This window comes from Ascaphus truei, chromosome 15 (assembly GCF_040206685.1).
Source record: "Ascaphus truei isolate aAscTru1 chromosome 15, aAscTru1.hap1, whole genome shotgun sequence".
Lineage (NCBI taxonomy): Eukaryota > Metazoa > Chordata > Amphibia > Anura > Ascaphidae > Ascaphus > Ascaphus truei.
This window is the reverse complement of record NC_134497.1, coordinates 13,880,296-13,895,871: the sequence shown is the minus strand read 5'-3', so window position 1 is coordinate 13,895,871 and position 15,576 is coordinate 13,880,296. Positions and strand designations below refer to the sequence as shown.

The 15,576-nt window shown below is 50.0% G+C and overlaps 2 protein-coding genes across 10 annotated transcripts in view; both read right to left on the bottom strand.

Moving 5' to 3' along the window:
• Positions 1 to 6,723, bottom strand: part of UCKL1 (uridine-cytidine kinase 1 like 1) — a 42,200-nt gene extending 35,477 nt beyond the window's left edge. For 4 of the 6 annotated variants that reach the window (XM_075571664.1, XM_075571666.1, XM_075571663.1 and 1 more), the window contains exons 1-2: positions 6,584 to 6,723; positions 2,430 to 2,617 (exon numbers count right to left, since the gene is read on the bottom strand). In XM_075571664.1, the coding sequence (XP_075427779.1) occupies positions 2,430 to 2,617; positions 6,584 to 6,699 (304 nt within the window). In that variant the 5' untranslated portion in view covers positions 6,700 to 6,723. Of the gene's footprint in view, positions 1 to 2,429; positions 2,618 to 3,884; positions 3,989 to 5,213; positions 5,704 to 6,583 lie in introns of those variants that run through there. The other 2 variants (XM_075571668.1, XM_075571665.1) reach the window with 2 other exon arrangements.
• A 3,293-nt stretch (positions 6,724 to 10,016) lies between these two features.
• Positions 10,017 to 15,576, bottom strand: part of ZNF512B (zinc finger protein 512B) — a 29,711-nt gene continuing 24,151 nt past the window's right edge. For all 4 annotated transcript variants that reach the window (XM_075571660.1, XM_075571659.1, XM_075571661.1 and 1 more), the window contains 4 exons: positions 14,169 to 14,270; positions 11,959 to 12,021; positions 10,907 to 11,005; positions 10,017 to 10,762 (listed from right to left, as the gene is read on the bottom strand). In XM_075571660.1, the coding sequence (XP_075427775.1) occupies positions 10,493 to 10,762; positions 10,907 to 11,005; positions 11,959 to 12,021; positions 14,169 to 14,270 (534 nt within the window). In that variant the 3' untranslated portion in view covers positions 10,017 to 10,492. The remainder of the gene's footprint in view (positions 10,763 to 10,906; positions 11,006 to 11,958; positions 12,022 to 14,168; positions 14,271 to 15,576) is intronic.

Here is a 15,576-nt window from a genome sequence, read left to right as displayed (position 1 = left end):
ATCCCTAATCTCTCACTATACCCCCCTCTGCCCCTCCTTACATCTCACCCTAATCTCTCACTATAGCCTCCTCTGCCCCTCCTTACATCTCAGCCCTAATTTCTCACTATACACCTGCCCGCCTCTTGCATTCTACTCAAGGATATCTTCTGTCTACCCCCTTCTTGTGGCTAAAGCCCTCTCCCACCTAAAACTTCTCTCATTGCCCCGCATCCCTGGAATGCCCTTCCCCCCAATATCCGACTAGCACCCTCTCTCTCCACCTTTAAGACCGATCTAAAACACACCTCTTTTACGAAGCATATGGGTAGCTCCGTGGCTGACAGTATACATCTCCTGCACTGGCCTTGGCCCCTTGCAGACGCTCTTAACAGAACACCCTCCTACTGTCTCTGCAAGTTCTCCCCTACAAACCACTTAGATTGTAAGCTCTTCGGGGCAGGGACTCCTCTCCCTAATCTTACATTTATGCCCGAAGGGCTTATTCCCACTATGTGTTACAGTATATTATGATGTCCTGTGTATTACTGCTGTGCAGCGCTATGCACATGGATAGCACATACATTATACATAGCTGCCCCTGAGGAAGTCGCTTGTAATGCGCCGAAACGCGTAGGGCTCGTTTCATTGCTGGTTCCCGCAGCTACGTCACTGATGCGCTGTGCCTAGCCCTGCCCCCGAACGCGGATTTCAACCTGGGTTTCTGCTGTCTGCGATTGGCTACTAAGCATCGGACGCCGGCTGAGGATTCCCCCATGGCAACACCAGAGCTTCCTTGTGTCTCTGGGTCGTCCTATTTTCAACTGTGCTTGACTTAGGTAACCTAGACCTTCGGCAGTGAGGCGTTCCACCTCATCTCCCACGGGATTCTGGGACTACTGCAATTGTACTACCATTGTTTGTCAGTGTGCATTTTTAAGGTTACTCCAACCTAGTTATTGTAATAAAACTGTATTACACCATGGCGCATGCGCTTCTGTTTTTTGTCTTTTAGATCTGTTTGGAGTTTGGTTCATTCCCCAGAAGCAGCTCAGACCCCAAAGATTTCACTTGGGCCATCTACCCTATATCCCTTTTCTATATCTGGCACTTTGATGTGATGTCTACTACTCTTTATTCAAATATCAACAAATGTTCCAGCACTCACTGACTCTACCGAAGAAACCATCAACTAGGAGTAACGTCCAAAATGAAAATAATTTCATGTATACAACAGATAACAATAACTTGGAGTGATGTCTCCGCCTCTGGGGTACACGTGGTATGGGGAAAGAACATAAGGTACGGGAGTGAGAGACAATAAACAAGGTGTGGGTGGGGGGGAAACAAACACTAGGGGGATGGTATATTAGGGGGGCAACGTTTCGGGGTGGATACCTCTTCTTCAGGCCCATTCCCTCTGGTCCAAAAGGACCGTAAAGTACTTCCCTTATCCCTCATTCCCCAACTAATGTTCAGCCAAAACCCACAAAGATAATAATAAGCTAAGCAGCAAAACAGAGCAGCAGCTCAAAGTAGTCCAAAGCAACAAGAGTTCCAAGGTAGTAAGCAGTATATAGCAGAAATCAAACCGTTTGATCCTTGGCAGCAACGTATCTCTTTCTCACTCCTGCTGTGGGGGGCTGGTGAGAACGTCCTGTGCTCCTTGTGTATATTCTGGACTACTTTGAGCTGCTACTCTGTTTTGCTGCTTGAAAAGGGGAGTTTTCAGGTAGCTTGTAAACATCTGAAAAGATGGGCCTTAGGTTGTAAATAGCTGCTGATAGGGGAGGGTCTGGATATATCCATAGGAACGGTCTGAGCCAATCAGAGAGCTGCGTGTGAGGCACCTGTCGGAACACTAAGGCCGCGGGCATGGTCAGCGCTTAGGCGCTGACCCGCGCTGACGCTCGGCAGTGAGCCCCTGCAGCCGCAATGAGAGCGGCTTCAGCAGGGGCTCGCGCACACTTCTGCAGGCGTGCGGAAGCGTAGCCGACAATCCTATTTATTTTTGGCGCTCACGGGAGCGCAGGGCCGGTCACGTGAGCGGTTCGCCCAATGAGTGCGAACCAGCTCCGTGACGTCACTGCCCCGCCCCCCCCGACGGAGCGCGAACTAAGGCCAGGGAAAGCACTCGCTTTCCCTAAGCCTCAGCACGGCTGCAGTCACCATGGACTCAGCCTAAGAAGGTGCCTGTGGAGAGCAGAATGGAGCATTTAGGTCTATATTTACTAAGTGGTGTTAAGCCATAAAGGCACCTAATGGGTTATCCACTCGGAAACAGTCTGACCGCATAGATCCGATTAATAAATATTGTTGAGTGCGGTTTCCTATGTAGAAGGAGATGCTCACCGCTACACTATAATGTATCTGTAAGTGTCCTGGGTGTGCAGCGCTGCTCTAGCCTCTGGTAACCCAACCCCTGCAGTGTGTGCCAAGCCTCCTCTCACCAATCACAAAGGCCTCCTTGGACTGCGCTCCATGCTCGTTGTACCAGGGAGGGCGTCCAGCCGTGTAGATGGTTCTTTTGCTGGTCCGGAGCAGGGGGGGCTCAGATTTACACTGGCTGGTGGTCCGTCTGCGGGGTGAGCGGCTGGAGCTGACAGTAGGCAGGAGATTGTGGCAGGTGTCTGTCCCGCTAGTGTTGGGGGAGAGAGAGAGAATGAGACAGACAGGGGGAGAGAGAGACAAAAGGAGAGAGAGAGAAGGAGAGAGAGACAGACAGAAGGAGAGAGAGAGAGAGAGAGAGAGAGAGACAGACGAGACACAGGCAGAGAGAAAGAGACAGCCAGACAGGAGAGAGACAGACAGAAGGAGAGAGAGACAGACAGACAGACAGAAGGAGAGAGAGACAGACAGACAGACAGAAGGAGAGAGAGACAGACAGACAGGAGAGAGAGAAACACAGACACAGACAGACAAAAGGAGAGAGAGAGACAGAGACAAAAGGGGGGAGAGAGACAAAAGGCGACAGAGAGAGAGACTGAAGCAGGAGAGAGAGAGAAAAAGAGGGGGAAAAATCTGTATTTCTCTAAACCCCTTCGATGTAAAAGCAATATAATACAGAGGGAAATGTGCAAAATGTCTAAAACACTGTGACAGATGAAAATATTACAAAACAACAAGAATGACACGTTAGCAGTGAGCTCTGTCTGTCTAATAACCTCTCCAAACACACACAGCAGAAAGAGGTCTCCCACTCCCTGCAGAAGAATCTGCCGAGGGAGCATCGCACACACAGATTCCCAGGTGTTTGTTACAGGGAAGAAAAGCTGGAATTCGATCTTATTGACTATACTAGTTGTGTTTTTCTGGAGACCAGCGGCTTGCCCCGAGTGTGATGTCCTGCACCATCACAGCACCATCATTTGTTGCCCTCCCCCCAAATGTGGCAATAAGGAATGGAGAGCCTTATAGACAATTCATTGAGTAACTGAATTCATAGCAGATCACCATAGCTGTGCAAGGGGGTGGTCACATGACACCCCAAAAGACCTTTCAAGGGCTGATGGCCCACACGTGTGGGGCGGTGGCAGCTATGGGGACAAACAGCCCTAGGGCACCTGTCAATTTATATGTGCCATGTCCTGCAGAGAGGGAGAGATAGGGACAGGAGCTGGGACACCTGCAGTACAGCATCTGGTCAACAAGCACCTCTAAGACCGGATAGTTCAGGGATATAGAGCCTACCTCGAGGACTGGACAGCTCGGGAGAAACAAGCCACAGTCTCTAGGGCTTTGCTGCACAGAAATACAGAGCCTGCCACCTCTAAGACCAGAGCAAAAATGCATTCTGGTACATCTAAGGCAGGACAGGGCACGGTCTCCCAGTGACACAGCTCATCGCCTGCTGGACAGGAGTCTGGGCACGGCTCAGGTAGGTGGCAGCCTTGCTGGGGACTCACCTGGTGTGTCCCCCCTCCAGGTTCCAGTACCCTGTCACCCCAGGGCCCGGACATACAGGCAGACTCATCCTCACACGGTCCTGTTTGTCCGTCTCCGGGAGGGAAGGGGGTGGGGGGGGGGGGAATGATGTTCCATAACCGATATTAATAGCGCGCACACTATAAAAATGGAAACACGGCCCGAGTGTGATGTGAAAAACACTCACGCCGCCAATCACAGCACACACACACGTTTGATCACAGCACACACACGTTTGATCACAGCACACACACACGTTTGATCACAGCACACACACACGTTTGATCACAGCACACACACGTTTGATCACAGCACACACACACGTTTGATCACAGCACACACACATTTGATCACAGCACACACACACGTTTGATCACAGTACACACACACGTTTGATCACAGCACACACACGTTTGATCACAGCACACACACACGTTTGATCACAGTACACACAAACCCTCAAGTACACAAGCACAGCCGCTCCATATTTCGGACATAATTTGCAGCTGAGAGTTTCCTAGCCCTGTAATCTTTAGGGAATACCCAGCTCAGGCAGGAACAACTGGAGCAGGGTGTTACACGCAGTGAACACGCTTACGCACATTCATAAGGAGAAAAGGCGTGCTAAAGCTGAGCACCCGTGTGTGGATCTGGGCCTTAGACTGTCAGCTCTTCGGGGCAGGGACTCCTTTTCCTGACGGTTACTTTTATTTCAGGCCCCTATTCTGATTGCTCTCGTGTGATTGTGTCGAGCCTATTGCTGCTGTGAGGTGCAATGTACGTGGATTGTGCTAGACAAAGATATACACACGTGCAGGTCTGTCAGTGTGCTCAGTGGCATGTTTACCCAGGTCCTGAGAATCATTACAGGGAGAGACAATGCGGTGAGCGCATTCAGGACCCAGTCCAGCATGAAGCCGGGCACCTGGAACCCGCGGACATACAGGCGGGCCTCGCTTATCCGGTCTGAATGCGTCCCGCAAACCGCCGTCGGTTAACGGACCTGTCGGATTGCAGGTCCCGTGTTAATCGGCGGCGGCGACCGTTGGATAAGCGGGTCCGACGTCAGATAAGGCGTCCGTCGGAAACCAGGACGTCATCTAATGATATATCATAAAGAGAAAATTTAAATTCCCTCATGACTCCAAATATTGGCAATCAGATCAACGTCCTTCCCGTGTTTACTTATTAGGTATATCCCTGTATACCTTTCCTTTCTAAAGAGATGTCCAACCTTTTTTTGAACAAATCTATTGTATCTGCCATCACAGTCTCCATGGTAATGAATCCCACATTGTAACTGCCCTTACTGTAAAGAACCCTTTCCTATGTTGCTGGTGAAATCTCCTTTCCTCCAACCTTAAGTGATGGCCCCGAGTCCTTTGTACTGCCCGTGGGATGAGTAATTCTTTTGAAAGTTCCTTGTCCTGTCCCAGAATATATTTGTGTGTAGTTATCATATCCCCTCACAGACACCTCTTTTCTAATGTAAATAAATATAATTTATGCGTGCTACTGTATGACCCTTGGGAAAGCAGGAACTGGAATCTTATTTCCAATGCTACATTACGCCGGGTGATCACATCCAGGGATAATGTGGGGTTTGTGTCACCGCACACAGCGTTGTACACACACACCACAGCACACACCTGACACTGCACCCAGGGGAGTCAGAGCGCAGTATGCAGTGCCAGTTAGTGTGTGCAGTGAAGTACAGAGTTTGGGGTGCACAGCGCTCCCTGCTGGCAGTAAGTGCAGGTATTCATGAGTATTTCCAGTACTTGTGCAGGTGTCAGTTAGCGCTTGGTGTATAAGCATGCGAGCCATCAGAGCTGGGTATGCAGTGTGTGCAGAGCCATCAGCACTGGGTGTGCAGAGCCATCAGCACTGGGTGTGCAGAGCCATCAGCACTGGGTATGCAGTGTGTGCAGAGCCATCAGCACTGGGTGTGCAGAGCCATCAGCACTGGGTGTGCAGAGCCATCAGCACTGGGTGTGCAGAGCCATCAGCACTGGGTGTGCAGAGCCATCAGCACTGGGTATGTAGTGTGTGCAGAGCCATCAGCACTGGGTGTGCAGAGCCATCAGCACTGGGTGTGCAGAGCCATCAGCACTGGGTGTGCAGAGCCATCAGAGCTGGGTATGCAGTGTGTGCAGAGCCATCAGCACTGGGTGTGCAGAGCTATCAGCACTGGGTGTGCAGAGCTATCAGCACTGGGTGTGCAGAGCCATCAGCACTGGGTATGCAGAGCCATCAGCACTGGGTATGCAGAGCCATCAGCACTGGGTGTGCAGAGCCATCAGCACTGGGTGTGCAGAGCCATCAGAGCTGGTTATGCAGTGTGTGCAGAGCCATCAGCACTGGGTGTGCAGAGCCATCAGCACTGGGTGTGCAGAGCCATCAGCACTGGGTGTGCAGAGCCATCAGCACTGGGTGTGCAGAGCCATCAGCACTGGGTGTGCTGGGTGTGCAGAGCAGTCAGCCCTGGGTGCGCAGAGCAGTCAGCGCATGCAGAGCAGTCAGTCTAAGCTGGGTGTGCAGAGCAGTCAGTGCGGGGTGTGCAAAGCATGCAGAGCAGTCAGTGCTGGGTGTGCAGAGCAGTCAGTGCTGCAGCTTCCTCTAGTTTCCATGGTAACTGACCGTTTCCCTCTGAGCCGGGCCTCTCTGGACCCCCACTCACCCAGCACTGCCCCCGGCCTCCCGCCCTGGATGGGCCCGCTCAGCCTCCGCCATTCCCAGGACTGTCACACTGGGCCCGCCCGGGGCATTCCGGGAGCTGAAGTGCGGAACACACATCACTGTCACCTGGAAGCGGCGAGCAGGCCAGCGCCGAACTACAACTCCCATCAGCCACTGCGCATTTAGGACATCGCTGCCCGAAAGCATGCTGGGAACTGTAGTCCTGCTCTGCCATGGGTAGAACAGCAAACTGTGAAGTGTGTTATTTATACATATAATATTATATGAGATGTGTGTTACTATAGATATATTATATGAAATTCTTCTCTCTCTCCCTATCCCTCTCCCCCTCCCTCCCTCCACAGCAAAGCATATAGCAAATGGAAATATTCCTGTATGCTCATTTGCATGTATATATTTGTATATATATATATTTGGTGTTATTATAGATATAATATTATATGAGATGTGTGTTATTATAGATGTAATATTATGAGATGTGTGTTATTATACATATATATACATTGTGTTATTATAAAGATATATTGTGTTGTGCGTTATACAGATATTATATGTGCTGTGTGTTTATATATTACAGAATTAATCTATCTGCTGTGTTATACAGATATAATATTATGTGTTGTGTTATTATACAACTATAATCTGTGTTGTGTTATACTAGTGTAGCCCCCTGTAAACAGCACAGGCTATACCCTTCTACTGTGGTAAGTCCTGTTAAGATCAGGCACCAGTAATAATCATGGGTTTTCCCCCTTCCAAGCCCTGTCCTGAGTGGTACACGCAGGCCTGGACTCTGCTGCGGGCGTGAGTTAGAGGGGAGGTTCTGCTGACATCACGAGGGGTGGGGCTGACTCTATATTTAGCAGCCAACTCCTGTAAGGCCTTGCCCCCGCTGCCTGCTACAGCGTCCGCTGTGGCGGACGCTGCGCTCACGAGAGCCCTCCCCGCAATGGCGCCGGGCCCGCTGCGAGGGGGGGGCCGCAGCGCTCGCGCGAGAGCTACTCCTGCTCTCAATAGTATTGAGAGCAGGAACTCGCGTCGAGCGGCTAGGCACGCCCCCCGGCGGTTCAGCCAATGAGGGCGAACCTGCCGGGTGACGTCATGGCCGCGCCCCCATCACTCCTCCGCCATGCCCCCCCAGGTCTATGCTCCTGCAGTGAGCTGCAGACCGGGGAATCGCCGGAACGCGCAGCCAAAAGCGCGGGCGCGCGTTACAGCGCCGTGACCGGGGCCTTAGTGACAGTTATGGAAGTTCATTGTGGCTCTCGGTTGGTGCGGGTCAAGCTGTCTGTCCGAGGAGTTGGAGGAGACAGTGCGGTCTCACCTGCGCAGTCGTGCCGGAGCAGAGAGAGAAGCGGAGAGACTCAGCCACTTTGAGTAGAGCTGATAGCAGTATAGACCCGTTGGACCCTCACCCCCCTGCCTGGGGTGATGGGGAGAATCCAATCCCCACCCCGAGGATAACCTCGGAGGTGGGCTATGGGGTAGTGACGCCCCGGCCCAGAAGCCTGGTCCTGTCTCCCCAATACCATCGTGGGAAGCTCAGGCCCTCCTGTTCCTCACAGGTACGCACCACCACGACGCATGTAATCTGCCCTCACGCACCCTAGACACCACCGATGAGTCTGGGGGGGGGGGGGGAATAAGTGTTACACTGATATAATACTGTGTGTTGTGTTATTATACAGCTATAATCTGTGTTGTATGTTAGAGAGATCATATTATATGTGCTGTGTGTTATACAGATACAGGCATACCCCGGTTTAAGGACACTCACTTTAAGTACACTCGCGAGTAAGTACATCTCGCTCAATAGGCAAACGGCAGCTCACGCATGTGCCTGTCAGCACGTCCTGAACAGCAATACCGGCTCCCTACCTCTACCGAAGCTGTGCGCAAGCGGGGAGACTATAGAGCCTGTTACACATGTTATTTACATCAGTTATGCACGTATGTAACGATTGCAGTACAGTACATGCATCGATAAGTGGGAAAAGGTAGTGCTTCACTTTAAGTACATTTTCGCTTTGCATACATGCTCCGGTCCCATTGCGTACGTTAATGCGGGGTATGCCTGTATATATTATGAGCCGTGTTATAGTTATATTATGTGTTGTGTGTTATAAAGATATATTACGTGTTGTGCGTTATACAGATATTATATTACAGTATATATCTGTGTTTTACATATATCAGCATTAAGGCGCTTGTCTCCCTCCCCCCCCCCCTCTCACCCTCTCCCCCCCCTCTCACCCTCTCCACGGCTACATGCATATATAACAATGGTGATATAGACAAAAATTATTAACCATTTATTGATTACAGCTTTGTGTGTTTGTCTGGATACAGAGGCTCACCACAACCCTACACCCGGGAAGTCCACCATACAGGACAAATTAACCCTTCCACCGCTGGCAGAGCAAACAACCGACCATTTAAAGGGTCTACATGTACGATTTGAACGTGTCGGGAGCAGACGACGTGACACGGATCTGATCAGAGTCTTTGACTGTAAACGAAGAAAAGGGATCAAACCCTGCACATCTGCAGTGTGTTTTTTTCAGACGTACAAGGAGGGGCGTCCTGCCACATGCGCTCACCGAATACCGCAGAGCGCGTCGGGGGGGGGGAGTTACCTTCACCCTTATGATGGGCGCTGCTACTTGTCGGGGTCAGTCCCCGCTCTCCATTTCCTTGTGTATTTTTTTTCCCCAGACTATTTAAAACAATGCAGGTACACTCCTGCTCGCAAGAGCTTACAATCTAATGAGCTACTGGCGGCCCCCTGGAGGCTAAAGTATCTTGGCCACCCAAATGTCATGTGAGAACTCCAGCTGACAGTTCGCCGCTGGCACGAGCAGCCCACTTCATGACGGTGACAGGAGTTGGGTGACGAGGACATGGGGAAGGTTATAAGGATGACAAGGGTCAGCATAGAGCTTCAGACAATGCCCTAGAGACTCCAGCCATGTAAGAGATAAGACTCTGTGCGGCTGCACACGTGCATACTGGGGACTCATGTATGTGTATGTCTGTGGTTGTCATACTGCGTTAATATGACATGTGTGTGGGAGTTTCTAAGTATGTGCCAGGAAGGTGTTAACATGTCTGTGCTTATTGGGAACATGTGTGATCCCCGTTTTCAGGATTGTCTTCACGTGTGTATGTGTGATTTACTGTTTTAATGTATATTCTCAGGTGTTCATGGCCAGTTGTGTGATGGTATCCTGTGATTGTGTCTGTACAATCCTGGTATTGAAGCTGCATTTCATTAATTGTGACCCACCCCTGAAAACAAGCTCAAACGTACAACAATACTGAGTATCTCTATATAATCCCAGACATCCAAAGTGGAAGAAATATAAATACATTGTGTGGGTGTGAATAGATTCTCTCCCCCCCCCCCCCCCCCCTCCCCACATCGCTGCCTATAAATACCACCCTCGCACCCCCTTTCCCTGCTTGCATTACTGAAACCACCTACACCTGTCCTCCTCCCACACCCGCCCTTGTATTGGTGCCCAAACTGGTAGAAAGGGGAAAGAGGCCAGAACTCCCATCCTAAACGGTGCTTCGTCTCCAAGCTCTGGATACTTTTCACCCTGTGAACACACAACCAGGTACCCTTAATCTGACATTCATTCTGCAACAGAAGTCTCGCCGTCGGGGTGTTAGGTGGGTGGCGGGTTTGGGTGTTCAATTGATTGCAGGTGTGCAGTTGGATATACTTGGTACTGCTTAATGATGCAGCGTGCTGATGCTTAGAGAGGGGTTCTGGAACTTGACTTGAAGCAGCTGTAAGTTGGTGTGTGTGTGTGACGAGAGCAGATTCCTGAAGGGAAGTCTGGTACTGCCGCTGTGTTCTGGCACCATCACCGCCCCAGTTGGGTTATTTTGCTCTCCTTGGAGGTGCTGATTTCTTGGGTCTCCCCTTGGGCTCGGGGCTGGTTGGTTTCCTGGAGTAAGTCTTTAGTATGAGGGGGGTCTCTTTCCCGTGGCCGGGGTGAGCTGTGGGGGCTGGAGGAGTCGCGGGTGGTCTCTCATTGGGCTTTCTTCCTCGTTTCTTGCCCGTGGCCACCGTTTCACTCTCCTTACTGGGGGATTCGGAGGCTAGTTTCCGTTTTGGGGGGGGAGGGATGGCAGGCACTCGGAACCAGTTCTGGGGGAGACAGAAAGGAACCCCCCCTGTGAGCAAACTGTCCAATTGACCCCCTCCTGCTCCCGTCAACCTCTCTCTGCCCCACCACCTGCTTCCTCTTCCCCTTAGTCCCCTCTCCGCCTCTCTGTCCCTCCCCCTCCTCACCTGGGAGTGCGTCTTTAAGATGTGATATTTCACTCCGCTCTCGGAGCTGAATTCCTTCTGACACAGGAGGCAGCGATACTTCCCCACGGAGTGATTCCCCTGCGAGGGACAGATGGAGACGTTGGGTAAGCGGACACCCAACACACAGCGCTGGGCAGAGGGGTCACTATGTCACACAGAGGGGTCACTATGTCACACAGAGGGGTCACTATGTCACACAGAGGGCTCACTATGTCACACAGAGGGGTCACTATGTCACACAGAGGGGTCACTATGTCACACAGAGGGGTCACTATGTCACACAGAGGGGTCACTATGTCACACAGAGGGGTCACTAAGACACACAGAGGGGTCCCTAAGACACACAGAGGGGTCCCTAAGACACACAGAGGGGTCCCTAAGACACACAGAGGGGTCACTAAGACACACAGAGGGGTCACTAAGACACACAGAGGGGTCACTAAGACACACAGAGGGGTCACTAAGACACACAGAGGGGTCACTAAGACACACAGAGGGGTCACTAAGACACACAGAGGGGTCACTAAGACACACAGAGGGGTCACTAAGACACACAGAGGGGTCACTAAGACACACAGAGGGGTCACTAAGTCACACAGAGGGGTCACTAAGTCACACAGAGGGGTCACTAAGTCACACAGAGGGGTCACTAAGTCACACAGAGGGGTCACTAAGACACACAGAGGGGTCACTAAGACACACAGAGGGGTCACTAAGTCACACAGAGGGGTCACTAAGTCACACAGAGGGGTCACTAAGTCACACAGAGGGGTCACTAAGTCACACAGAGGGGTCACTAAGTCACACAGAGGGGTCACTAAGTCACACAGAGGGGTCACTAAGTCACACAGAGGGGTCACTAAGTCACACAGAGGGGTCACTAAGACACACAGAGGGGTCACTAAGACACACAGAGGGGTCACTAAGTCACACAGAGGGGTCACTAAGTCACACAGAGGGGTCACTAAGACACACAGAGGGGTCACTAAGACACACAGAGGGGTCACTAAGACACGGAGCAGACTCGGTACCTTGTTGCAGTTTGCTAGATGAGCCTTCAGTCCGGAGACACTGGAGTAAATCGCTTCACAGTACTGCCAGGAGAAAGCAGTGGCCGTCACACTGTGTCACTGTGTCATTGCACATGCAACTGTCTGTGTCACTGTGTGTGTCTCTGTCACTATATCCAGACTGTCACTGTGTCTCTGTCACTGGTGCGTGTGTCTCACTATCTCTGTCATCGTGCGTGTGTCTCCCTGTCACCGTGTGTGTGTCTCACTGTCACCGTGTGTGTCTCACTTTCTCTGTCACCATGTGTGTCTCTGTCACCGTGCGTGTGTCTCTCTGTCACTGTGTGTGTGTGTCTCACTGTCTGTCACCGTGTGTGTCTCACTTTCTCTGTCACCATGTGTGTCTCTGTCACCGTGCGTGTGTCTCTCTGTCACTGTGTGTGTGTGTCTCACTGTCTGTCACCGTGTGTGTCTCACTGTCTCTGTCACCATGTGTGTCTTTGTCACCATGTGTGTCTTTGTCACCATGAGTGTGTCTCACTGTCTCTGTCACGGTGTGTGTCACTGTTTCACTGTACTTGTCACTTTCTCTCACTGTACTGTATCTCTGTCACTGTGCGTGTGTCTCACTGTCTCTGTCACCGTGCGTGTCTCTTTGTCACTGTTGGCTGTGTGTAACATCAAAGTGTAACATTTAAATGTGTGGAGTTAATCTTGGAGTTGAAATTGGAGGTGAAGATTTGAGGATTATTTGTACTCTTCCTATCCCCCAGTACCTGGCAAGTCTCTCCTCCTGTATCTCACTATGCCCTCCCTACTGCTTTTTCTGTTTACTATTTCCTCACTCCTTGGTGAATGTCCCTGTTCTCTCCAACTTCCCCACTCCCCACTGCACCATTATTTATACACATCTCTCCCAACAACCCTCAATAAAAAAAACAGCCACACAAATCCCCTATTCACACCGTCTATCTACTCCTTCCTGCTGCTGGGGATCTCCCCTAAGCCTGAAGCCAGACATACACACCTGAACTCACCCACACCTCCCTGCCATCTCTTCCCCTGTAAATGGTGTTAACCTTTTCATTTAACACTGACTAACCTTAAAACTCGCCCCACAAATGAAGCATCCCTATATCCGGCCCTCATGGCTATTGTCCCACAGTTACTTATACCACCCATTGTGGCCAAGCACACCCATCTACAGCACTTATTCCCTCACCTGCTGTCGCTGTAAGTTTCCCCTCAAACCTCTTAGATTGTAAGCTCTTCGGGGCAGGGATTTCCTTTCCCATTGTCTGATTTTGCTGCACTTATTGTATTTTTAAAATTCCCTGTACTGTATTCTTTGTGAAGCGCTGAGTACACTTTTGGCGCTATCTAAACAAAGAAATACAATACTGTGCGTGTGTCTCACTGTCTCTGTCACCATGCGTGTCTCTGTCACGGTGTGTGTGTGTGTCACTGTTTTACTGTACTTGTCACTTTCTCTCACTGTACTGTATCTGTCACCGTGCGTGTGTCTCACTGTCTCTGTCACCATGCGTGTCTCTGTCACGGTGTGTATGTCACTGTTTCACTGTACTTGTCACTTTCTCTCACTGTACTGTATCTGTCACCGTGTGTGTGTCTCACTGTCTCTGTCACCGTGCGTGTGTCTCACTGTCTCTGTCACTGTGCGTGTCTCACTGTCTCTGTCACTGTGCGTGTGTCTCACTGTCTCTGTCACCATGAGTGTGTCTCACTGTCTCTGTCACTGTGCGTGTGTCTCACTGTCTCTGTCACCGTGCGTGTGTCTCACTGTCTCTGTCACTGTGCGTGTGTCTCACTGTCTCTGTCACCATGCGTGTCTCTGTCACGGTGTGTATGTCACTGTTTCACTGTACTTGTCACTTTCTCTCACTGTATGTATCTGTCACCGTGTGTGTCTCTCTGTCACCGTGCGTGTGTCTCACTGTCTCTGTCACCATGCGTGTCTCTGTCACGGTGTGTATGTCACTGTTTCACTGTACTTGTCACTTTCTCTCACTGTACTGTATCTGTCACCGTGCGTGTGTCTCACTGTCTCTGTACCATGCGTGTCTCTCGGTCACTGTGTGTGTGTCTCACTGTCTCTGTCACCGTGCGTGTCTCACTGTCTCTGTCACCGTGCGTGTGTCTCACTGTCTCTGTCACTGTGCCTAACTTTGTCTCTGTTACTATGTCTGTCACTGTGTCTCTGTCACACTTACATTATTGGGGCAGCTAATGAACCCATCCTCCTTGACACGGTTTTTCCAGCTGTCCAGTAGCTGTGGGTTGAAGGTCGGCAGTCCCGGCCGCAGGTAATTCAGCTGTCACATGACACAAGCATCAGACCGCCCACATGTAATCCAACCTGTATCCCCCCCACAAACATACCTATCACATAACCCCTTCACTGCCAGAGGGGCACGCAACTGCACAGCAATATAACAAGGTCACATACACGGCGCTGTGCGGGAATTCTAAGAAACCAACCACATCCCCTCCTCCTCCTCTCTATCCCTACTCCATTTCTCTCCCCCAACCTCCTCTCCCATCACTGTCCTTTAACACCTTATTATATCCCCAATTCTTTCCGCCTCTCTCCCCTTCTCCAGCATTCTTATTTTATAGCTATCTGCCACCAGGCTATGTGCATTATGATGTCACCAGTATGTTGTCACGTGCCAGATGCACAGCCTACCAGGTACAAGACCCAATGGCTGACATGAGAAATTATAATAACTCAAATAATTAAAATCTTTCCTTTGTTACGGCTGAAATCTCCTTTCCTCCAACCTTAAGGGATGACCCCGTGTCCTTTGTACTGCGGTTGGGATGAATAATTATTTTGAAAGCTCCTTGTATTGTCCCTAAATATATCTGTATATAGTTATCATATCCCCTCTAAGACGCCTTTTTAATGTAAACAAATCTAATTTAGCTAGCCTCTCCTCATAAATCAGATTATCCATCCCCTTTATTAATTTGGTGGCTCTTCTCTGCACTGTCTCTAGTTCCATAATGTCTGTTCTTAGGATTGGTGCCTAAAATTGTTCTCCATATTCAAGGTGTGGTCTTACTAATGCTTTATAAAGGGGCATAATTATGTTTACTTCCCTTCCATCCATTCCCCGTTTAATGCAAGATAAGATCTTGTTGCCTTTGCAGCTACTGCCTGACATTGAGCACTATTGCTAATCCTGCTGTCTGCAAGCACTCCTAAATCCTTCTCCATCAAGGATTCTCCTAATCTATCCCCATTTAATTTGTAAATCGCCTGTTTATTCTTTCTTCCCAAATGCATAACCATACATGTATCTGTATTAAACCTCATCTGCCATTTACCTGCCCAGGTTTCCAGTCTCTCCAAGTCCTTCTGGAGAGAAATTACATCCTGCTCTGATTCTACTACCTTACACAATTTAGTGTCATCAGCAAAGATGGAGACTTTGCTCTTGATGCCAACCTCAAGGTCATTAATAAACAAGTTGCACTTGATATGTGCATCTATAGATATATATATATATATATATATATATATATATATATATATATATATATATATATTTTTGTATTTCTATCATATCTATAATCTTGTGTGTGTGTGTGTGTATATAGATAGAGATCTCTATC